Genomic DNA, 26,144 nt, shown 5'->3' with positions numbered 1-26,144 from the left:
ATTTTTCCCGTAGTATATCGAAGAACACGAACGAACGTTAACTGCATGCTCGCAACTTTTACCCTCTATTTCATAAATCGATTTAACGATCATCATAGAGTCGTATAACGTTTTATGCAGGAAGAACGAAGAAAATGTAAATCGGTAATTCTTGAGATCGTAGATACCTGAAATATACGAATCAAATAAATCATCTAAACAGCTTTCCTGTTTACGAATATAAATGAGAAGTGATCTAGGAGAAAGATCAATAATCAGGATATTATCCTTACGTATGCATTGGCTATCATTTTCTACTAATTATGTAAATATATATATATATATTTGCATATCCTTTAAACTCATTTCAAATGGTTATGGGCATTGAAATAGTGCACCTATCTATCTCTCTTTAGGTGGAGAGAGGTGGATAAAGCAGCCAGCCCATGAACGGTGGTCCAGGTGATTTGTGAGAGGTAGATGATGGTTACCCCGGGCCGTGGAACTGCTGCACCCTCGTTGGCAGTGTGTGTTGGTGCCAGTGCTGATGCTGCTGATGTCGTTGGTAGTAGTGTTACCTATAGGAAGGAACAAAAAGAGAGGGAGGGAAAGAGGAGAGTGAGAGGAAAGGAGTAGGGGTAGGTAGGTAGGTAGAGTGCCGCGGAGTATCAGGGGTGTAGCTACCTCGGTGCACCGTGGGGTGGATTCTTGGCTCGGGTCAGTGCCCTCCCGTAACATTGAACCACCCTTACGGTGCAGTCAGGGCCGTAGCTGAAACGCATGCGCGGCCCGAGCGGCCTCCCAGCACACGCCGTCGACATCACCACCACCGAAGTTACCATCGAAGCCACCACCGTCAACACCACCCTCAAGTACCAGACTCTTTTTCTCCCTTACTCGTCTCGGTACTTTGCTTTCTTCCCTTTTATACCACCCTCCTCCTCTCTCGTTCTATCTCTCTCTCTCTCTCTTCATTCTTCAACAAAACATTGCCCACGCCCTTTTCCCTTCCCGGCCACGATTTCCGACTCGATCGAAATTCTACTTTATCTCAACTCATGATTAGACATCGATGGTTGAAACTTCCTACCGATTCGAATACTTGATTCTACTTGAAAAAGTGCTCGATAAATAAATGAACCTGTAAAATCTCTCTTCATTATTACAAAGAATCTAAATACTATAAGAATTTATTAAAAGAAAAAAAATGAGGGAAGACATCAATAAGTATCAGTAGCTTTATTTTTGTAAAAGAAAAGTTCGATCTAAATTAAGATGGAATGATATCTTTATTTTAATATCTAGGTGCATTTCCGAGAGCACCGTTGTCTGGGATATAGGCGCATGTGAATTATAGGCGGGGCCGCATCAAGCTGCTTACGAGTTCCCTTTACGAGTGCCATCGACTGTGAGATCGTCAGCATCCAATTACCGAACGAATAAATAATTACGTATACCATTTACTATCGCAAAATACTGCATATATTTTTCCAGAAGATGATAGTTACAAGATAACGCGTAAGAACTTTGTTTAACGTTGAAGATGGTAGTGAAGAAAATAAAAGAAAATTCAGATGAGATAATAGAAAAGTGCATCACGTATTGGAAAATGTAAAAAGTTTATTTTTCAATAACTTTTTCAATTCCATTAAGTTTTACGATTACAATGTAATTTTATAGTTGAACGTTTAGTCCTATTCTAAATGTAGATAAATTCATTTATTTGAAACCATATTAAAAACGTATCGAGGTTATCGATTTAAATGAAATCGTAATTGTCAGAACTAAAAAGAATTTCTTTTGATCTACTTTTCGTAGATGTTGTAAATAAGAGAAAAGTTGAAAGTTCGCGATCAGATAGTTCAGTGTAAGGTAATCGAGGCGAACGACGCACGGCGAATGCGCAACCGTCAGCGAGGAGTTCTACGAACTCTCCGTTGGTGCACTGAACTATTCCTACCGATTGTTCCGCAAAAGTGTTGACATATCTCTGAGCGAAAAAGAGTGGGAGGAAGAGCTTGAAAGCGAGGGGTGGTGGGATACATCGATGAGGGACGTACGAAAGGACGCGGACGTAGGGGTTGCTATGAAATGACCTCATTTTCACAGTTGAAAAGCAAGTATCTTCTTCTTTACTATCAAGATACAACGATCCAGCGTGTTTTCTCCAAATAATTCCGCGGAGATTCAAGCTTTCCTTCTGTGAGAAAAAGCATAGAAACTGAATCTACTTCGTATCGAAATTGTTACTCTCTGTGGGGAAATGTCAAAAGACACAGAACCTCATACAACGCTTTCATACGCTTTTTCCACGCATACTTCGTAACTTGTAATAATATTACAGTCAAATGTAGCCCAGTTTTTAACATGTTACACATTTATTACATCTATATTTATACATGCTCGTTGTTGTTAGCTTAAATTTAGCATATTTATTGAGTAAAAAGATTCCTTGACCAAATATACTTGCAATCATAATCAAAATTATTGAACAAGGTCTTTGACCTTTGACATCGTCGACGTTTTAAAATGTTTCGATTTGAGATATCAAAAAGGGACAAAATCTATAGAACTTATTTTTGTGTCGTTTTGCCTCGTAATATTCTTGAGAGCTTCGACGAGAATGATGTCTTATAGACGGTTCTGTGCTAAGTATAATGTTAGAAGGGGGTACATTAATGTGCTTTTTCTCTTCCTTTCTCTTTCTCTCTTGCGCACCCTCCGAAGCTTGGAAACGTTGAACGTTCTCGAGAACCGGGTCGTTAAAAAAGTCCAACGGACTTAGCGTAACACCCTCGAGATTGCGAGAAAGTGTAGGAGAAGAATGCGAGTCGAGTCGTGCGGCACTCATTTACGAGCTCATGCACCACTGCACAACTCTCAGCTGACTTTCATCGAGAGTTTGGATCGTTAGTTGGACGACCAAATGAAAACCGAAAAGAAAAATCGAAGCAACTCGATATTCCTTTGCATCGATTTCACGAGCGGTTCCTTTGAATCTTGACAAAGTCAGTAAAAAGTGTTTCCTGATGCGTCAAAAAGTCATGACTAATGCGAAATTAAATCATTTTATTACTATGATACCCCCGAATCCGAGATTCCAGATGTATATAATATATCATATTGAATAATTTTCTAAATCTCATGTTTGTAATTCGAAGAAATACAAAGTAGCCTGGACCCCGCAGGATCTTTCGAGACTCCGGTTGGAGTCTCGGCCTTGTTGACACTTTTTTCTAAAATCACAAGTGACATATCCGCGGTAAAAAATCCGCGAGAGGAAGAGCACAGATAGATGAAAAGAATAAGAGGAAGAGGGAGAGAGCTGCAATAAGAAGAAGAGAAAAAAAAAGAGATGTCTCTTTTGAGCAGGCAGTACACGGTGGGTGGCCGAAGATGGGTGGAAGTGGGAGGGTGGACAGGAGGGTTTGCCAAGCGTGCAACGAATGGAGATCGATTCTGAGTCTGGGTCAGGCGAGGGCGTTCACCCCCTGGTGCAGCCCGGGAGACATGGAATCCAGGGTCGTAGCTATGGTATCACCGACAGGGTGCTGCTAGCGGGCGGCGGGGATGGACTGCACGGGACACTCCCTTCGCTTGGGTGCAACGTACGTTCTCTCTTTCCCTCTTTCCGCTACTCCGAGCTTACCTCTCGTTCGCAGCATCCTTTCTCTCTCGCTCCGTCCGAAATCACAGCTCCGGACTGCGGATCCTGCAGACTGCGAGGCTCGATGCTACTACTACTACCTCTACCCCTCTTTACCTCTTTCTCCCTCTTACTCTCTATCCTTCTTTCTCTGTGTTTCTCTCTATTTTGCTCCCTCTCAAGCGTTGCACCGACCATTCGATGTCGCGTTGAATTTTCCGTACGATTTAACGTCTTCGGTATGCGAAAACATTCCGCGTACAATTGCGAAGGGGAATGCGGACTCGCTGACTCTGCCAAGAGGGTTGCCTTTACATTTTCTCCAATTTCTTTCTCTTTCTCTTCCCCTCTTATTTCTATCTCTCTGTCTTTCACTCGACTACGTTTTTAATGTAAAATTTTAATGTCCTACCTACCAGCATGGATCGTCTATTCTCGTTTAGTTCTCAACTTTTATCGATTTATCCGCTAACAAATATAGTATAGCTAATAGTATACACAAATATCTAGATCGGCACTCTTGCTTCACTAAATGATCCTTGATAAAGAAGAAATTATCCGATGAACTTTGATCATTTGAAAAATATGTCAGAAAATGTAATTATAAAGGTTGACAAATGATATCAATATGAATGATAAGATTATTATTCCTCCCTTAAAAGATATACTTTGATATGGAAAATTATAAATAGGATACTAAAGTACGGAGAAAGGATTCAACGCGTTTATTCGTACCTTCCACTTTAACCTGCCGGTAGCACGAGTCCTAGGACGAGGTGAACGATCGAGAGGGCGGTGGTACGTGACCTTTTGCACGAAGGATAACGGCGGGGCGAGGACGGGGAGAGTTTGCGCCACGGTAACGGAGGGTGAATGCACGTACAACGTACTCACCCTCTCTTTCTCTCACTCTCTCTCTCTCTCTCTCTCTCCACCTTTCTACCCTTTCCGCATCGTTCTCTCATCCTCTTACGCGCGCACCAAACTATTAACGTACTCCTAGTGACTAATTGATAACTTATCCTATAAAATTCTCTAGTGTACGCCCCTATATAAATATTTTGAAAAAAAAAAAGAAAAAAAAGACAATATCAAAAATCGATTAATCGGTCGTCCATTTAGATCACAACGAGTATTCTCGTATAAATGTATATATTAAAGAAATGTTATCTTCGCTTATGGTCTATCTAGAATAATTACTTTATATTGAAAAAATATTAGAAATATTTCGTCTCTTGTTGAAACTAAATCAGTTAGAATTAAACCAGCCCTAATATTTATCAATTTTTAATTATGATTACCCTCTTACGACACTCTAGAGATCAGTTTTTATTAAAATAATACGTCATATTTTTGCACTTTTTTAATTAATACCGTACTTTATAATAGATGAGAAAACTTTTTTATCGACGTAGTAAACGAAAGAAGAGCTTCTGAGATGGCGCCACTTATCAGTATCCTCTAACATAAATAAACAAATAATTAACAATGATAAAATTTAGTATTTAGAAAATTCAATGAATAGAAAACTTTGAATAGAACACATTTTAACATATAATAAATGAATGATTAAAATGTGATAATTTTACAAACTTGCTAGCAAATCGAACTCACAACTCTGTTGGTAATAATGTTTATTACAAAATGGCTGTCTTTTTCATAACTTTCATTACGAGTAACTATCATTACTTGATATTTTAGAACTATGTGATTTTATATCCATATTTTCTAAAATGATATTATCAATTAATCTTTTAATAGTCATATCTGCTTTATTAATAAGTGGTTTGATAATTAAGTTACTCTTTTATCGTGGTTGCGTAAAAAGCATAGAAAATAAGCATGTTGTTGTGAGTATTTTTTGTATAACCTCATTTATCATTTAATAAAAAATGATTAATATGTGATAATTATTATATTAAATTTGCTAACAAATCTATTTTACAACTATATTAGCACTAATGATTAGTTAAGTTTGTCTTTTGATTTATTATTTTGATTTACCTTCTATAAACATCCATTATGCACAACTGTCATTGCTTGATACTTTAGAATTATATTATTGTATGTTTATATTGTAAAATAGTATTGTTAATGAATTTTTGACCGTGATTATATTAAAAGCGTAGAAAATAAGCATGTCACGTGGTGAGTATTTTAAAAATATCATTTTACCCGTTTATATTATCAAAATGATATTTGAATTTTATTAGATAACTGGTGGTTCCAGTGGAATTGGAAAATCTGTAGCAATTATTGCTGCCAGAAAGGGAGCACATGTAACTATCATAGCTCGTGATGTAGAAAAACTAGAAAAGGCTAAATATGAAATAATGCAAGCTTGTAAGAATAGAGACACCCAACGAGTTGAATATTTACCTCTTGATGTAACTAAGGATTATGAAGAAATACAAAAAGCGTTTATGGAACTGGAAAAGACTATGGGTTCTATATATATGCTAATAAATTGTGCTGGTTCTTCTATATGTGCTAAAATTGAAGATACATCCACTTCTGATCTACGTAAAATAATGGACTTGAATTTTTTCGGTACATATAATTGCATCAAAGCTGTCGTACAAAGTATGAAAACTGCTAAAGATGGAATTATTGTATTAACGGGCTCTGCAGCTTCTCTTCTAGGTAGTATTCTTACATTTGTTTTCTATATTACTATAATAAAAAAGAGGAAATTGCTAAATATATTATTTTTTGTATAGGTGTCTATGGTTTTTCTGCTTATTGTAGCTCCAAGTTTGCGCTGCGTGGATTGGCTGAGACTTTATCTATGGAACTTACTCCATATAATATATCTGTGACCCTCAGTCTACCTCCTGATACCGATACACCTGGTTTTGCTGAAGAAGAACTAACAAAGTTACCCGAAACAAGATTGATATCTCAATCGTCAGGTTTAGTTAAACCCGAAGTAGTTGCAGATATTTTACTTAAAGATGCCTTGGTAAGTTAAAAATGAAGTAAAATTAAGTATAAAAAATAAGTTACTTACTTGCTGTTAGACAGGGAGTACATATAACTGTTATATTATCAGATTATCATATTATTTCGTTGTTGTAGAATGGCAAATATTTTTCAACTGTTGGTTTAGAAGGATTCTTATTGAGTATAGTATGTTGTGGAATGTCTCCTTTTACAATTTCGGAAATACTAATACAAATGATAACAATGGGTTTCATGAGATTCATTAGCGTATTTTATATTATCTCATTCCGAAGAATTATTTTAAAATGTATGAAAACTCGTGATATGAATAAAAAGTCTGAATGAAGAGTGCTGTGGTACCCGTGCTGCCATCATGACAAGAAGAAGGATTTGCGGCTTACCAGCAATAAAATTAAATTCTACTTAAATTTCGTTAAAAAGACTATATGTGTATTAACATTCCAAACAATTTCAAATATAATTTGTCGCTATGTCAAAATTGGAGCAATAAATATACATTTGACTACGATAACGATTTATTACGCGTACACGCTGATAATGAGTCAAAATCATAGTTTCAGAATTATATAAGTTGTAAATACTCTTAGAAAAAAAAAGTTGTAAAGGTAATTTAAAGAATTTGATAAAAAATCATAAATAAATAAATTTTCTCAACGGTTTGGCTTACTTTTATTTAGTATCCCGTAAGTTCATAGTATAATGTTCTTCATTAAGCTTTATGGTTCTTACACACATAGAACAGGGCAGTTCTTTTTTCCCTTTTTACCACGAATAATCGAAAACTTAAACGTTTAAACTGGTATGTATAGTGTACCTCAACGTGAAGTTTGCTCCAAGGGCACCTTGTTTCATTTCTTCAACCGAACTAACTGTCCTTCGTTGATACCCAGATTATTTTTATAGTTATATAGATTAAAGTTAAAAAAAAAAAAAAATGTAGAAAGTTTATTGTCTGGGTGTCGAAGTACAGAATAAAACTCAAAGATGATTAAAGATTGTGATACCCTAGGAGCTTACGATCCACACCTGCACAAAATTAGATTTAAACTTATATGTGTAAAAATGGCGGATAACGAAGACCAGTTTTGTTCTTTTTTTTTCTTTTTTTTTTTGGTTTTATCTTTTAAACTTGCGAATTAATAATAATTGGTTTTAACATTGATTTCATTTTTTTCTTTTTTTTTTCTTTTTCCCTTTATTATTTCTCTCGCTCAATCATTCCGCCAATCACTCACAACTTTCACGCCATTCTTTCACGCTCACTCTCCTTTCGTCCTGTTTTTTTTTTTTTCGCAATCCTCGGCATCATCTCGTAGATCCTTTAAAGTTTATATTCCTCGTTTTAAACAATAAAGCGTCGTATAAGGTGTACGAACTATAATCCACGAGACGAGGCTTATTTCGAGGGATTTTTCTTCTTCTTTTGTTTCTTTTCCCCTTACTTCTTTTTTTTTTTTTTTAGTTTTATTTTTATTTTATTTTTCTTTAATTTTTACTCGACATCCGCTTATTCGCTCGCTCGACAAAGTGTTGATCATTTCTCTTCTCTTTTGTTATCGGTTCTTCAATTTCTTCACATCGTATTTATTGTTCGTCGAACGTTCGAATTTGCAGATATGACGTATTAACGATTAATTAGACCCTTCGCTACGTGTGTTTGCCGCGTATTGTTAACGTGACGATCTTTTTTTTTTTTTTTTTATATCGGAGGACTCTTGATAAATAATCAATCGCTCGTTCGATAAATAATTATCAGATTGAAATTCCCGAGTTGATGATCAGTTTTGGAATTTTTTCCTTTTCTCATTCTCGATACTCAAATGATTCGGAAATTTCAATCCTTTCCAAAATTTTTCTTTCGTTTCTTTAACGCAAGAAACGCAAGAAAAATCGTTTAGTCGTCCCGAGGGTTTCGATCGACAACGATAGGTGTATACCACGAGTCTTATCTTCCATCCGATTCTTAGCAGCTAAAAGTACTTTCTTTCGATTCAGCGATCAGGCTACACGCGCAAAGGAAAGACCTCTATTATCAATAAACGATCATTATTCATTGGATCGTAAAACATATTTTTCTTTACGGTCGAATCAACGTTGAAATTCTCACAGCGTGTTTTTATTTTCACTCCCTTAAGATTGTTGAGAAAAATTGTATTCTTCGTACACGCGTATTTTGAATTTGTTTTTCTTTGTTTTTTTTTTTTTTTTTTCGTTTTCACATGAACAGGAAAAATGGTCTAACGTCGGAGCAGAGCATAGACACAATTTCCTAATTTCATAATTTAAACAATCTTTACTCGACAATCCAATTTTCAGATGGCCCAAGTTCTCGGTCAAAAACTATTTTTTTTTTTGTTGATTTATCTTTCCCTTTAAACTTTCTCTCTTTTGTTTTTTTCGATCGTTCTGGGCCACCGATCAATTTTCATCTCAACTCGCTGATTCAACTCGTTTTAATGCTATCACAAAAATTGTTAACACGACTATAGACGCGTAAGAGCACATTGATGAACTTTTAGGACGGTCAAGCGTCGCTCAAATTAAATTGCTCTCTTTCTCTCTCTCTCTCTCTCTCTCTCTCTCTCTTTATCTCTTTATCTTTATCTCTCGAAATTCGTACCGCGACTCTCGGGAATCGACGTGGTTTAACCAAAGGGGATGCGGATCGGTGTTTCCAACGTTTCTTAATTGATCGACCATTCACGAAACAAAACTATCGATAGATCACAGAAGAAAAAATTAATAGATCCCGAAATATTTCTAACAGTCAATAGGATGATGATGTTTGCTAAAAATGATCAATTAATTTCGATCGATTAAGAAACGTATCCCTCTTCCTTCTCCCTTTTTCTGCTTTCTTCCAAATCCGCAGCCCATTTTGGTTTAAATCGAGAAAACCGAAAAATCAACGAACGACGGTGGCCTCACCGTCGTACCGTACGAGAACATAAAAATTCGCGACACTTAAGAGCTACAATAGAAGTTGGTACAAAAATTCAATGCTGCCTACGACGTTATAGTTTTATATGTACCCTAGACGACGTGTGTGTTTTTCGTGTTTATGTTTACATGTATGCGTAAATGTGTGTCTATTTATTTCTCCTCTCTTCACCGTTACCACCTTTCATGTCAACTCGTCTTTTTCTTCCACTTTACATCTTTCTCTCTCTCTCTCTCTCTCTCTCTCTCTCTTTCACGCTTTCTCTCTCTCTTTCTTTCACACTCTCTCTCACACATATACATTTTCCTCCCTTCTTATTCATCGTTAATAAAGGAGCGACTAGGACGAGCACATTGCAAATTTCCTTCTTCCACCCAGCGAGGGGGAGGCCGAGTTAAAAACGTGAAACTGAGCTCGCGTGTTTTAATTGTGGCCTCGAGGTGACATTCGTTACTACTACTACTATCACCACCTTCTCTTCCTCCTCCTCTTCCTCTCTACTTTTTTTATCACCATAGTCAACGAAGAGTGAGGCCTCGCCGAGGCGCGGGAAGAAGGAAAAGAAGATACAAGAAGTCGTCCCTAGTCGCCCCTTTTTATTCGAAAATGCGTCATTCGACCAACGCCTTGTCGCGTCAGTCCAACGAACCCTTTCCCACCCTTCTTTCTCCTCCTCCTTCTCCTCCTCCTCCTCCCTCTTTCCTTTTCTATCTTTTAACCGCTCGTTTATACATTCAACGAACGCACGCTCATTCTTCTTCTCTCAACACGTTTTCCTGTTCATTTTTTCTTTTTCTTTTCTTCTTCTTCTTCTTCTTCTTCTTCTTATTCCTTCCAACGCGCAACAAAACATTCAATCATCATCCAAGCACGCAAGTTTTTAACTCACACACATACATACACACACTAGCAGAGGCACTCACTCGCGCACGTGCACTTTTTATTATATCAGACAATATATCTTCATTTATATCCGTTTAAATCTTACGCTAGGCGTTTAATTAGTGTTACATCTAGTCGCGTGTGGCCGGCCCGTGCTAACCTCGGACCCTTTTTTTTTTTTTATCCGATTGAGGATAAACGCATCCATCCCCTATCGTTCGTTCTTACCCCTTTCCTTTCCTTTTTCTTTTATAACGTAACTAATTTTCTTATCTCATTTTTAACAGCTAGTAATTCGCATTAATCTTCGAGAGATTGATCACAAGCCCCTCCCCGTAATTGGAATGCGATTTGTGTGGAAGAAATGAAAATTCATAAGAATGAATTTATCCAAATTCTCATGAATTTTACTACCATTGTTTCGCGATTTTAGGAAAGGGGTTAGATCGTGATTATTTTTAATGGGAAATTTCTCTCTCTCTCATTCTCTTTTTCATTATCATATAGTGTTATCTTCCCTTTCTTTTATGCGATTACATCAAACCGGTTAGCACAGGCGGCCAGACCCATTCCAATGCGTTTACGATCCGAAAAATTACACAGTAACGTTATTTATCTTTTTTTTTTTTTGTTTCTTTAGTGTAACACGTACGGCATATCGTTAGTTAACGTTACGTTATTTATGTACTATGTATTTACAATCACATGAATCGTAGATATTCTAAACGTGTCGTTCGTCATTTTCTTATTCTTACTCTTACTCTCTTTCTCTTTATTTCTTTCTTTCTTTTACTTTCTCATACTCGATATATATACTTCATCGTTTTTTATCTTTCATTACGTGCTACTAAATACATCTCAGCCGACACCGTACGATCTTTTCGTGACACTTTCACGACGATGCCCTTTTAAACCTTTCGAAGGGATCGTAATTTTCCGTTGGATGTCGCCTCTCGTTTACTCGACGAGCTGAAACTTGTTCAATACTCAACACCATTGTGCAACGTATCACTGCGCGCGTACACATATACATATACATATACATATATATATTAATCTGCTCCGTTTGTATATATATACCTATATATATATATTCATTTATTTATATAATATTATAAAAAACATTACTCTCTTATTCTGTCTTTCTCTGACTCTCTCTCTCTCTCTCTCTCTAACTTTCTCTCTCTTACTCTCTCCTTCTCTCTTTCTAATACTCGCGAGAATTAAATGAAAACTCACGAAAGGGCTCAATCGATGATTGAAAGAAAACCCTTCACAAAAAGCTTATATATCCGTCCTTGTCATTGCGTGTAACCGTACGTGCGAATTCGTGAATTACGATGATGAAAACCTTGTTTTATTTTTTTGATAATTAAATAATAAAATTTCAAAAACAAGATGAGAATAACGAAGGATATTAAATATATTTTTCTTTTTTTTTTTTTTATATTACGAGTCACTCGTACGCACGCTTCCACCTATACACCCACGTACGCAGCCCATGCACGAATGCACGCAAGCACGCACGTACGGTTACACGACACGCTTCGATGTTTCGTGTTTATACTCAATGCGCTTTTTTACCGACTATAACAAGTCTCGTGGATCGATACGAGAGAATCATATTATTTAGTTTCGTATTATTTAATTTTTATCATTTAATTACACCATTAACCCCTTAAGAGAGAGGAACAATTTTGGCTCAACGTAATACAACACCGCTCGAGTTAACTCGAGCGTGCAACTTAAGGGGGGTTAATAATAAATAAATAATATACACCGTTTTAATGTACTATTTAAATAAAATATTATAACAATTTTTTCAACAGAATTTTTTTTCTTGTTGTTTTTTTTTTCTAACGAGAAAGATTTTTAATTATCGAAATGTCTTTAATATAAACGTCACGAAATTTCGAACGTATATCACGAAGACGATCTCGGAGGAAGATCTGATATGGAGGGGTCGACATCGACATTTGATATGAACACTTTTCTTTTTGGTAAATTGAAGCTTGAAACCTTGTCGTCTTCGTATATAAAGTATAAATCGATTTTCTTTCTCATATACAAAAAAAAAACAAAAAAAAAAAAACAAAAAATGAAGAATCTCGCTATGTTTTTTGGCTAATCCATCATCGATGATGTATAGGAGGGAAAGGATTTTGTCGGTTCGATTATAAACACACACATAAAAAAAAGAAAACTTAACATAAGGGTAATATGATCTCTCGTTACGATCCTGAAATAAAAAACGGTATGGACGTCGAGTATAGACACGTTAAGCTAATCGATTTTTTTTTTTTTTTATGGAAATATAATTAATCGCATAATCTTCACAAGATTTCATCGAACAAGTTTCAATTCTTTCGAGTGGCGCGGACGAAGTTTCTTTTATCTCACTTCAATCTCTCTCTCTCTCTTTCGCTCTCTCTCTCTCTCTCTCTCTCTCTCTGTAATTTTCTATCATTCTTCCTCAAACTTTCTCATGATCCTTTCATAATTAACTATCACCGACTAGTAAAACTTCATTTAGTCGGTAATTAACAGAAATTACGATACCCTTCGATAACCTCGACACAGGACCTCCACGATCGTTCTAGTGACGCGCACGATCATCGATTATCGGGGGGGTTGGGGGTGAAGGGGGGCATCTCGTTATCGAGAATCTTTATACTTTACTTTACTCTTTTATTTTTTTTTATTTTTATTTTTTTTTTTTTTGTATTTCATTAAACCTTTTTTCTCTCTCTCTTTCTCTATAAAGATTGGAACACGCGAAAACGGGAAGATCGTGATAAATTTATTGATTAGCGTTTTTTTTATTTATTTTTTTTTTTTAAAAGCAAAGAAAATAACGCGATATCGTTGTGCCATCGTTATTTTTTTTTTCGCAGCAATCTCACAAATGTACAATTTTTTTTCATATTTTTTTTTTTTTCGTTGCTAAATTTGAATTTTTTTTTTTCGTCTCTCTCTCTCTCCCCATATTTTTGTTCACTCCTTTTTTTTTTTTTATTCGTTTTCTTTTTCATTTAAAAATAGAAGGTGTGGGTTATTCTTCTTTTTCTTCTTCTTCTTCTTCTTCTTCTTCTACGTTAAACTCCGTCCGTTTGTTTATTGAAAATAAATGAAATTAAATTGGATCACGATCCTCGCGTAATTACGTCGTCATTGTATACAAGTTAGACAGGTTGTGAGAAGAGAGATGTTACGACGACGGTAACAACAAACCTGTCCCCCTGCGGAAAAACTCGGACGAATCCAACGAAACACAATCGTCACGAGTTTATCTAAATTCCCTAATATACTAACGGCCGGATCATACTGTCTCGATAGACGAAATGCATCTCTAATTAATTTTAGAATTTCATCCCTCTGGGAAGAATTTATTTTGGTTGGACACCTTGATATTGTTGATAAACGATAAGATTGGGGGGTGGTGGTGTATTTCGAATATTCAATATCAAGGTATACAAAAAGATCGTTTTATTGTATTTTGTTTTTCCCATTTCTTCGTTATTTTTGTTCTCCCTTTTTTAGACCATTATTCTCCGAACGAATCCGTCACTCGAACGAACGATCAACAATATTATTTGACTATTCTCCTAACACCTCCGATTATCCCGTTTCGGCTCGATTACAAAATAAAACGAGCGGTCAGTCTTCTTTCAGCGACGATTTTTAAAAACGATGATCGTTTTCTTTTTTCTACGAGAGCTCGTCGACTCTCATTCCTATTCATTTCTCTTTCATATTTTTGTCTTTTTTTTCACCCATCCCCATACAGAAATTCTCGATTCTCTCTCGACCCTGATCTTTCCTTTAGATTCTTATCATGATATTCTAGCTTTAACGCTTTCCAAGCTTCTTCCTCTTCTTCTTCTTCTTCTTCATGATATCGAATGATCGATGGAAATGTTTGTTCCTTTTTATTATTTCTTTCTCCTATTAGAGAAATCCCTTTCGCCGTGGATTTTTTAAATGAATTTTCACAGCGTATCATGGCCCGAAGATAATCGATTCTCTTTGCGCACGCTCGCCAGCTAACTCGCTCACGTTCGTGCTTTGGTCCTTCTTCACGAATGATCCTGATTATCGTTCCGACGTGAAGTAAGATGGATTTTTCGAATAAAGGACCATAACGGCTAGAAGTACGAGAACGTAATGCCGACTTCCGTGACTCGAATAAAGCGTTACAACTCCGGCAAACCACCAAAGTGTACGACAACCGCCACAAGCCGAACTTATTCCTCTTTGAATAGCGGCAGGATGTTCTCCTGAAAGAAAAATATTTATAATAATTGATCAAATTTCTTCTAAAATTGAAAACAAATGTTTTCTTTTGACTTACCATTCAGTACATGTAATTGTACACTGGCACTATCCAAATTACTCGGACTGCAAGTGTAATTTCCCGAGTCCTCCCTTTTGGCGTTGTGAATCACCAAACTGCTAATCGTATCGTGATCGATCCTTTTAGTCTGTATATCGATTTTTCCCTGTTGATAATTGAGAACGCGATCGCCCTCGTGATACCAGAAGACGTAGAACGGCCCCTCGAGAGATTGTTTTATCATGCAACGTATTGAAACCGTGCTTCCAGTTTTCACGTACATGTCCCGGTCTCCCAGGATCTCAATCTTTGGCACTAAAAAATTACAAAAAAAAAAGCATCGAACGTATTTCTATCACTTTTCTATAACCCAGTTATTTTCCTCATTTTTTGTGAACTTTTTCTATTTTAATTTATGATCCTTATCGTTCTCGAGCTATTCTCGAGAAAAGTTAAAAAGTTTAACGTTTCGTTCAAATCTCAATCGACTCGGTTAACAAACTTTTCATCCAACGAAAGTGAATAAAAGCGAAAGTCTACCGTAGTCGTCGTTGTGATTAAGTGAACGCTTTACTTTCGTTCGTTTAATCATTAAACTCACTCATAAGAGAAAAGAACAAAATCCTTCGGAATAAGAAGAAAAAAAAAATAATAAGAGAGATGCTGCTCTTTTTAACCAGTTAACTGTGATGTTCCATTTTAAAATTTCTTCTTACACATCTTGGAAATTAAAGAATATGTTTCATTTATCAAAAAAAAAGTTACAATTTAAATAGCAAATAAGTCATTACGTTTTACGTATGACAAGTATACCAGCCCTGACACAAAATTCTGCCACTTTTTCATAACGAGTATACACGTCAAACTCAGTTAACCGGTTAAGAAAGTAGTTCACATCTTGGCAAAGCTCACCGACGATGTTGAGCTTGATAATGTGACTCTTCTTAGGATCCGTCGAGATTTGGCACTCGTATTCTCCTTCGTCTCGTGCCTGGACGTACTTCACCTGCAACGTCCAAGTGTCCGACGCGTCCGTGAAGATCGCCTGGAACCTTTCGTCTGGGATGAACATGGTCCTATCCACGGATAATATATGCGAGTCTCTTCTCCTGATCCACGAGACCTTATTAATTCATTCTTTATTATTATTTTTGTATATATCTAAGTCCATACAAAAAATAAAATAATCAAATAAAAGAAGATACATTTCTTATGTCCAGCGATTACAAAGTAATTTCCGCTTCTTTTTTTGTGTGTCCTATCATAGATAAACAATTTAAAAGATAAAAAAAAAACCGGTAGATCGATTAAGATAAGACAAGCTCGTTATTATCTTTCCCCCTTCTTTTCTAATCCCCTCATCGTCAGGAAATATTCTCTGTTCGAGGAGTAAAAAGGAAATTCGTCGAAATGAAGGAAGTTTCCGCTTCGCCAGTCACGATCACAAATCATCCCTGGGTAACCTCTTGGCTCATATATTTATTCCGAAGAGGTAGATGGTGGTAGTGGTGGTACAAGAGAAGCAAGAGGAAGAGAAGAAGGTAGCGTATAAATATAAGAGCGGTGAGGTGGGTAAAGGGATGGAGTGGGGGAAGGGGTAAGAAGGAAAGCTCGTCGTTAGGTGACCGCGATCGATCTTTCTCTCTGAACCCTCTCTCTACGAACCTTTCCATATCTTAATGTATCGTCCATTGACCGGATATTTAAACGAGTCTACGTGCTACGATAACTCCTACTCGTCGTACATATATATGTATATACATACATACATATTTAAATAACGACTACTCGTATATAGAAAGTACAAAGGGAAGAAGCATTTAATTTCTTGACCGATAAGCATATACTCCCTTCAGTATCGTAGAAAGATCCTTAAATCCCTTTGAGTGTAGGTTTTTCCATGACGATTATACGAAACTTGCGTGTTTGTCGTAAGCTTTGTCGTCATTGCTATTATATTCTTTCTTTCCCTATTTTCTAGAACGTACCTAACGAATCTAATGTTTTCTCACTAGAGATAGGAGAGAAGGGCACGTTTCATTCTCGATGCGATAAAATTTTATCGTCTTTCAACCCCAACCCCCTATTTTCACTCCGGTTCCGTTGTCGTCTCTCTTTATACTGAATTTTCGTTTAACCTTTCTCGTTCGAAGGTATATATTCAAAAGTAATTGTATCATCAACTCGACAAATATTTGACTCAATGAATAAAGGAAAGGGAAGAGAGAGGGATGGATTTGTCAATTTTGTGTATAAACTTTCTTTTTGAATTTCATTTCTTTGATCACTTTGTTGCTGTACTTTCTGTTTTTTTTTTTTTTTTTTTTTTTTTTTAAATATGATACGAGGTTACGAACCCAGTTACTTTTCGTAACAATCGTTCATAAAAAACATTATATAATATATAAAAGTATTATTTATTTAGGGGTGAAACTTCGTATCGTTAAGCTTTGTCACATTGTAGATTACTTATGACCTTTAAGTTGGCCTTTAAGTCGGCCAGTAGCGTGAGTTAAAGAGATTATTTTTAGCTTTTGCACATCGCAAAAAATCAAAGCAAGGTCGAAGCTTTTCGAATCGTCGTTGCGTGTCGCATGTGTTTACGCGCGATAAGAATCCACAGGAAAAAAGGTAAGAAGAAATAATTCCCGGTTTGCTTCTTTACTATTTCTCGTTTCGTTACACCTTGAAAGGAAAGAAGAGAAAATCGTAAGAAAATAAAAAATCTTTTTAAAATTTCAAAAAAAGTTTGCTTTCGAATCTACGAACGTGCACGTTCAACAGACGTGCAAGTTTCCAGAGAGTTTTCGATAACGAGTCACAAGGGAAAAAGCTTTTCTTGCGACGTTCAGCGTGTGTTCAAAGTTTACGAGCAAGAAAAAGATCGGTTTGAAAATGGATCATCGATAAGTAGCGTTAGAACTATCAACGAGTACACACGAAGCAAATGAAACTATCTAGAGTCAGTGAGAAGTCAAGGTTAAAAGAAAGAAGTAGAAGAAGAAAAAAGAAAAGTAAAATGAAAATAGTGAAAACGTCGACCTACCGATTTGTTACCGAGCTGTCGTACTTTGCACGGTAGGTACGCATGAGTACCTAATTGAGCTGTTATGTTCGTAGGTGAATTAGAGTCAAAATACGGACCCGTGTAAATCCCGTCGAACCTCTTCACCAAGGAATGCGATCTGGTGCTCACACCTGAAACAAACATCGGATATCGATATTTTCTCCTTAATAAAATTTATGGTTAAATTCGATCTTATCAAAAGACATAAAATGTATATAGAACATATGTGTATGTACTTGTATAAATAATTCACACACACACACGTATACTTTGACGTAGTTTAAAGTCTTTCCCTTTAAGTAGACAAACCCTTGTATGGATTCATTTCAAATCGACTTCTCTTTGGCAAAGACTGTGAGCTGTTAACGTGCCAGCCAGCAAGCCGACAAAAACCGCAAAGAGGAGATACGAGAAAAGGTAACCTGACCACAGTATAATAACGCGAACGCAAAAGGGCTCTTGATGATTCGTCGTGTTGGAACAAAGAGCGCGAAAGCTTCGCGACTATAATTATATGAAGCGCAACGAGGGTAGAACAGCAGTAGACTGACGACGTGTATACGTGTTTAAAAGTATATACACGAAAATGTTCTGTATTACGTCGACATTACCTTCACCGCCATTAACTGGAACACGCTAGTACGATCTCTACATTAGGAAGGGATTAAAAAGAACAAAGCTAGAATTACGCCGTTCCTTTGTTATCCTTTCCGAGGGAACAAAAATATAAAGGGTTTGTCCTTTGCCTAAAGGGTACGAATAAAAATTGTGGTATAAAGCCTAAATCATTTTTTCTCACATTCAAATGACTTTTGTTCCTAACACCTTTTACCGGGGGGGATCTTTCTTTTGCATTTTACGATGATGTTCTTGCATGTTCTCTAAAGAGCAACGACGAAATAACAAAATGAGAACATAAGAGAGAGAGGGAGAGGAGAGTCTCGCGTTTCCATCGTCTAAGCGTAACTCAGGTAAGAATACTTTGCAAAATAAATCCTATTAGGATCCTGGCAAGCCGTGCAGGTACCTTAGGGAAATGGATACTAATCCAGGGGATCTTGATGCGAGGAACTCAAAGGCAGATCAGCTGCATTCGCCTCGAGGAATCGCATGGGCTTCATTCCAACGACCTTGAATATTCCTGTTTTTTGTTATAGTTGTGTAGCATGAGAATAAGGAACGCACTATCATCTATCATTTCCTTTATAACTTCCTTCCTTCCTTCAATTTCGATAGGCAGGATCGATTTACGATTATTTTACTCCTATATCATACACACCTAAGTACATCCTACGATGTGCAATAGGCTCTTATCGACATTTTTCAACGTGTATGCGAGATGGCTATTACGAAGATGGTTATAACATGTGGTACGTTATATTTTTGCTCCAATTTTTGCATTTTACGATAAAAACGGAGAACATGGTTAAAATAAAAGTAAAAATATATCGGGGAAATTCCACTTTTAGTTTCGCGTAGCGTTTAATATCCAATCGACCTATCGAAGTTTTCTGAATAAAAAAAAAAAAAAGAGGACGAGAGAAGGAAGAAGAAAAAAAAGAAAAAAAAATGGGAACGATAACGATCCAGTTTGCTGGAATACTCGGAACTGGGTCTCTCGTTAGCGTAGCGAGTAGTCGAAAGTTGGGTCTTTGTGTGCGCATCGGTGGAAGCGCGGAGGAAAGTCTACCGATATGATTGGGCGTCATTATTCTTCCGGATTGGACGAGGCAGCTTTGCTCGAAAGGGCCGATCCTCCTAGGAGATGGTCCGATGTGTGACGACGTAAATGCTTGACACAAATACGCGTAATTTCTCGTGGAAAGCCTCAAGAATGGATCGATGGGCATAGTAGTAGTTGTAGAAGGAAAAGGGGTAAAGGTATGAGACGATGAAAGAATAAAAAAAATAAAAAGATGTAAATATACCAGGGTCGTAGATGACAATCGCGTTGGACTATTCGAAAGATAGTAGAAAAAAATATCTTTCACGTTAACCGATTATCGAACGCATCGATTGCTACGAAGGTCACCACCGTTTAAACCACCAATTAATCGATTATCAGATATTTTCTTTTTTTCTTCTTCGACATTTTACCACGAGTTGAAACACACGAGTGTTACTACTCTATTGTATAAGTTATTTTTATTATTATTATTATTATTACTAGCGTTATATAACATTTCGATAAGATAGTTACTTGTATTAAAATTAATTGTGATAAAAAAAAAAATAAAAACACGTTAAAAATATAGCATTTAAATAACATTTCTTAATGTGTTTTTGTAATCGTGCAAAAATGTTTGAAGGGTGACGTCGAAATATAACCAGGGATATGCGCATCTAACGCATAGGAGGATGAGGAGGAGTAGGAGGAGGAGGAGGCAGATGCTTTGCAGAATACTCGAACCGGTACAAAAGATCCTGAGGGATGTAAAAATCTACGCAGAGGCGCGCACGCGCGCACGCCTCTTCGCGATTCTTTCTTTCTCTCTCTTTTTTTTTCTTTTCATTTTTTTTTTTTTTACTCTCTTTTGCTGCCACCCCATCGAAATAATTTGCCTATCCGCAAGAAAAAAAAGGGGCCACACACAAATAGCGGTCCTACATGCACACCGTTACTTACTGTGAGACACATTTTTCATTTCAGCCCTCCGAGGCATGACTCTCTCACTCTCTCTCTCTCTTTTTCTTTTTTCTCTCTCTCTCTCTCTCTGTCTCTCTGTCTCTCCTTTTCTCTCGTCAAGATTGTCGTAAATGCTCCGAGCGAGGGAACCCCGAGGAAGAAATGTGCTACTAGCAAAAGGGGAGAGAAATCGTTCTCCTCCTACCTTTTTCCAGACGAAGGGGACACACTAGAAAAAGATGATAGAGAGTGTATGAGAGAGAGAGAGAGAGAGAGAGAGAGAGAGAGAGAGAGAGAGAGAAAAGGATGATTCGAAACTAATTTTCCAGCTACGACTTAGCTTTTTCCATTTTCATCATTCGGGAAATCAAAAGTCGTTCGTGATTTGTCATCGTTACGTTAATATGTCGACAAAAGAGGATTCACGTATAAAAGTATTCTTTTTTTTTTTTTTTTTCCCCCAATCAGATCCATGAGGGAGAAATCGAGTATGAAAGAGGAGGAGGAGGGTTATGTAAAAGAAAAAAAAAAAAAAGAGGAGAAGATTTGTTGTAACGTATATTTCCCTGGAGTCGTAGAAAGTCGACTTGGGGGTCACCCCAAGAGGTTGCGTCCTCCTTTTCGCTTTATTAGAATGACACATACGCAATATTGTGTGTCGGTGCAAATTTTACGACGTTGTCACGTAACTCGAAACCACTAGATAAATCTAGATTTCAGATAGTATACTCGAATAGAACGCTGACACTCGATTTATGTTATCGTTTTTTCTCTCTCTCTCTCTCTCTCTCTCTTTCTATTTCTCTTTAACATCGTAAGCCAAACGACGTATTCTTGGCATCCTAAACCAACATCTTGGAAACAAAAGTATTTACTTCTTCTTTTAGTTTATGCGAAATATTTTACGTAACTTTTTTTTTCTCTCTTTTTATCTAACGGTAATCAAAAGAATAACAATTTGTCTACTATGATTTATTTGTTGCACTTTATCTTTTTTTAAATGGTTCCAAGAAACGATAAAAAGTGTCGCAAAAATAAGGAAAAACTCGAACGCGAACTATGAAAGGAAGGGGAGGGTGATTATGAAGGAAGAAAGGTTGTACCGGTGTACCTTCGTCACGAAGCAATGCAGTAGTAAAGTCATGGATCATTTATCAATTTAACACGATTGTACAGGTGCATATAAGTAATATACGTTGATACGTCATCACAATGTTAAGCTTTTCTTCGTTAAGTCGGGCAATCGCAAAGTTGGGATCTTAGTTTTGAAATGAAAAATGGAATTTTTCTTCGTACCACGAGAAAATAGGAAATAAAAGAATGATGGTGAACCGTGCTTTTATCCCTTGGCATATTCTCGAAAGGGATTTCTTATTCTTGGAATTAGCATGAGCGCGATAAGGAGCTTGAAAACACGCGAGTATTCTGGTTGGCACGTTCTTCGAACTGATTTTTTCTAGAATCCAGGTATACATAGGTTGGTTACCACAACATTATTGAAAGTTTTGAACAGAATGTACAAAGGGCCAGAGGAAAAGGTTAGGCAGGTATACGCGCGCGCACCAAACTAAACCTCGTTCAGTTTTAAATATGTGTGTGTGTGTGTGTTTGTGTGTGGCCGTGAAGCATAATCGGCTGTTGGGGTGCATCGCGAACTCGTTTTATTCCATTAACTCGATGATAGAAATTAATCCTCTCAATATGGATGAAAATTGCTATTGAACAAAGTAATTTGCAAATACGTTTAAGGATTTTATAAAATTATCCTTTTATCCATAATCATTCGATCAGTTTAATTAGAATTCCTTGTTATTATCTTGGTTAAAGAAAATGTTGTTTAGTATTAATATTTTGTAGAAAAACAAAATGGATATCAAGTAGAATCACTGCAAGATTACTGGATTCAATAATAATGATATTTTATGTCCCGAAATAAATCCTAAATCAGAAAGATAATCTGGCTATCAGATATTTCCGACTTAATTCAATGAATAGATCTTTTCTAGCAAGAAAATTGTTTCCTTTCTATTATACAGGGGAAGAATAAAACTCTTTCAAGTACTAGATAAGAATTGAAAAATGACTGTGTCAGCTCCATTGACGTGTATTTCCGCCGTCCGGAATACGAATCCAAGTATTCTGAATCATCGTTAGTCGTAAGATTGAAACGATATCGAAAGATCGATTGACAAATCCCGTTCAATATTCTGCACTATTAAAAAAAAAAAAAAAAAAATAAGAACATTGTTATCACACAGATGCAAAAGCAGCGTAGGTTCATTAAAAAGATTTCTCTCGATGTTGGGAAAAGTTGAAGAATCTTCTTATAATCTTCAGATGACAGTCAGATGAGTGTCATCAATGTTACGTACGACAAATATCGAAATACACGTCAAAGAAAAAAAAAATCCCTGAGTCCAACTGCATCGCGATCGATGCAGCGCCAAGGATGAATATGGATAGATATATAGATATTTTTTGTACAATTATTATTATTACTATTATTGAAAAAGAAAAAAAACGATAAGGTCAAAGAGACATCAGAGTATCCGTCGTACAAACTTCAAGAGATAAGTGTATCGCATTTTCGAGATAAGAGTTTTTAAGTGAGAGTAAATAAAGAAAGAAAAAAAAGTTGCATCGTACGAGATAGAAAACAAAATAATATTGCAATTGATTTTTGTATCAAATGGAAAGGGAAATGCATGAGATGGATTCACGAGATCGAAAAAATAACTGATAAATCTAGTTACATCAGGTTTAATGTAACGAGAACGTGCTAGAGAATCGATATACGCGCTCGTGAACGACGTCACGAGATAGAAAAAAAAGGAGTACCACCCCCCTTCCTCCCCTTGGCTCTCCACCCCCGACGATGGAATCATCTCGTCGACACGGTGACCCGACGGGAAACGAGAGAACGAAAGAGAATGAGAGAAAGGGAGAAATACAGAATGGGATTATTCGTGAAGAGAAGAAAAAAAATAGAAGTGGTAGAAGTGGAAAATAAAGAAGGAAGTAAAAAAGAAAACTAAAAAGAGAAAGAGAGAAAAAGATAGTGTAAGGGTGGGCGCGAAGAAGAGCAGGAGGAGGAGGAGGAGGAGGAGGGTGGCTTTACAATGCCGCGACGCGACAAACAAGGGTGGCGCTAGATACAATTGTGAACCTGGTCCGGGGCCAAAGCTTCTTCCTCACATTCTCTCTCTCTCTCTCTTTCTCTCTTTCAGCATCCCTAAGTTCTTTCTCTCTCTCTTGGTCTTTTCAGGATATTTTTCGATACTCCTTTATTATTTTGTCCCTTTAGTTTTAAAAAGGATCATCGATTGGCAAGTGTCAGGAGAATTCTTGTTGTCCAAAAAAGAAGAAGAAGAAGAAGAAGAAGCACTTGAAACGTAAAAGCAAAGCCAAAGCCGTAGAACAAAGAGATTGGAGATAGTTGATGATGATGGAGGGGGGAGGCCAACCATGAAGGATCAAAAAATAGATCACGCGTGTTTGAGATACGCACGAGAAAAACGTATGCACGAGACGCGCACGGAGACAACAACACAGCTACACCCGAAAATCCGATCGATCCACCACCACCCGAGCACCGACTTCACCCTTTCTCTCTTGTCCCCTTCCCCTCTCCATCTTTCTCTTTCCCTCTTTTCTACCTTGTTCACATAAATCCAAAAGATCGGTAGAGTTTCGTCTATCCTCTTTGCGTTCGCATGATTTACGAACTAACCTGGGGGTCAATCCTTGTTTGACTTATCCTCATCCATATGTTCACACAGTTCTCTTTTTTGTTGATTTTTTTTTTGTCTGTTATCTTACCGGTAATACCCAAAAGAATCCAACAGACGAGGCACAGGACGTAATAGTTGACGTAAGAGGATCTCCTCATGATGACGACGACAACGACGAAGACGACGACGACGACGATAACGGCGACGACGACGACGACAACGTGGATGTCTTCAACCGATGGTCAACTGACATCTCACAGCGCGCACCACACCGTCCTGGTGCAACACGCCACTCTCTCCAGCCTCCTATTTATATCGCTCTTCTCTCTCTCTCTCTCTCTCTCTCTCTTTCACACTCTCTTTCTCTTTTCTTCTTTATTGGTCGCGCGGTAGTTCGTTCAATGGCTTTATCCTTTATCTCGGTTTCTCTTTCTTAATCCTTCGTCATCTCACCTAAAAGTTCGTCCTTGTCAATCGGTGTTGCTACCAGATGTCTCGTTCATGTCTTTCTTTCACCTTTTCTTATTCCTCTTTCCACTAATACACCACCTCCTCCTTCACAAGCAGCGACACCTTGCAATAATATTCTTTCTCTCTCTTTCAACCCAACTTGAAAAGACTATACAAGTCTTTTGGTTTATTCAATTTAACACCTTCTACAACGACGATCACTATATCACATATTAGGAGTAGTTGGATTGCCGTTGTCGTTGTCGTTGTTTAATAAAAATCGACGCGAGAAAAATGAAAAGAAAAAAAAAAGTTTCCTTTTGTCGTACGTCAAAGAATCTCTCTCGCTCGAAGCCCTTATTTTTTTTTCTTTCCGTATATTTTTGTTTTCCCTCCTCGATTATATTCTAGTTGACACTTTTAGGAGGGCAGCGTAGCCCTCTGGATAACGCACGGCCGAGTTTTGCGTACAGGTCGTCTGCGGTTCGTCGTCCCGGGCGAAGCTCTGAAACCGCCGGGCCTCCGGTGGCACTGCCCGCGCCCGCCCGGGGATTCCGCGCAGGCGTCCTCATTCTCTTTACTCCTCCGATCACTCAGCCTCCTCCTCCTCCTCTTCTTCCTCTTCCTTCACCCTCTCCAGCAATCCCCCCTACCATCTCCTTCGTCTATTTCTTCTTCGTCTTCTTCTTCTTCTTCTTCTTCTTCTTCTTCTTCTTCTTCTTCTGCCCACATACCCCGTGGCGTTCCTCTCACCTTCCTTTCTATCTATCTCCAACTACCCTCCAAAAACCAATCCCTCTTTACTTTAACTTATTTTCTTTCTTTCTTTTTCTTATTCTTCTTTATTCTTCGATACTCCAGCAGTGCACTCTTTAACGCTTACATTCTCAGATTCCATCTATTTTCTATCTTTGTTTATTCCCAGCAGCAATGTCTTAACAATTTTCTATTACCTTTCAGCTATTTTCTTTTTATTTGAAACTTCTTGATTCCCATTTTTTAACTTACAAATTTCTAATGAGAATAACCGGTTCGTACAAACGATGTCACATTTCTAATACTTGCTTCACTAACGAACAAGATTCTCGAGTATTACATTATCAATAAAAACTAAATCAATAGATATGTTCTAACTCGTAATATATTATGATACGTGCGATTAATTATTTATCATTTACCTGTGTGATTCATTTGTTTGATAAATAATTTTAGTAATTGGTGCGTACAACGCGTTTGAACTTTGTTTCATGTAAACCTTATATTCTTCTTTATATCTTTAACGATACTTACTTTTAGTCGTTGCTCTTTATTCGACAACGTGGGGAGGGTGGTGGGGGAGGAGGAGGAGGAGGAGGAGGCGAAGGTAAAATTTCCGAATGAAATTTTAATCGATAAATATCTTTGGAATAATAGTTTGACGCATCAACGATCGTGATGAATTGCGATAGGATGCAGGACGGGATGCATTATGCGATCAAGCGCTTCGAGATAAAACAAAGTTGGTATAAGGTCGTTTGATAAAATC

The 26,144-nt window shown here is 37.2% G+C and overlaps 2 protein-coding genes across 4 annotated transcripts; one reads left to right on the top strand and one right to left on the bottom strand.

Moving 5' to 3' along the window:
• The first annotated feature begins 5,306 nt into the window (after positions 1-5,306).
• Kdsr (3-ketodihydrosphingosine reductase) lies at positions 5,307-7,243 on the top strand. Its single transcript, XM_015336290.2, has 4 exons — positions 5,307-5,475; positions 5,839-6,268; positions 6,346-6,587; positions 6,704-7,243. The coding sequence occupies exons 1-4, from the start codon at positions 5,359-5,361 to the stop codon at positions 6,911-6,913; spliced, it is 999 nt and encodes a 332-aa protein (XP_015191776.2). The 5' UTR covers positions 5,307-5,358; the 3' UTR covers positions 6,914-7,243.
• Positions 7,244-8,767: 1,524 nt separating this feature from the next.
• LOC107074661 (neurotrimin) lies at positions 8,768-25,140 on the bottom strand. 3 transcript variants are annotated; one of them, XM_015336307.2, is made up of 5 exons: positions 24,258-25,140; positions 17,792-17,943; positions 15,658-15,868; positions 14,764-15,060; positions 8,768-14,689 (listed from the first exon to the last, which is right to left on the bottom strand). In XM_015336307.2, exons 1-5 carry the CDS (start codon positions 24,325-24,327, stop codon positions 14,505-14,507), a joined length of 915 nt encoding a protein of 304 aa, XP_015191793.1. In that variant the 5' UTR covers positions 24,328-25,140; the 3' UTR covers positions 8,768-14,504. The 3 variants fall into 3 exon arrangements, with proteins under 3 accessions (XP_015191793.1, XP_089031532.1, XP_089031533.1); XM_089175406.1 differs by lacking the exon at positions 24,258-25,140 and adding an exon at positions 20,439-20,472; XM_089175407.1 differs by lacking the exon at positions 24,258-25,140 and adding an exon at positions 19,092-19,116.
• Between the last annotated feature and the right edge of the window lie 1,004 nt (positions 25,141-26,144).

This window comes from Polistes dominula, unplaced genomic scaffold (assembly GCF_049000335.1).
Source record: "Polistes dominula isolate Pdom_NZ unplaced genomic scaffold, Pdom_raw_medaka contig_82, whole genome shotgun sequence".
Taxonomy (NCBI): Eukaryota; Metazoa; Arthropoda; class Insecta; order Hymenoptera; family Vespidae; genus Polistes; species Polistes dominula.
This window is presented reverse-complemented; position numbering and strand designations above follow the sequence as displayed.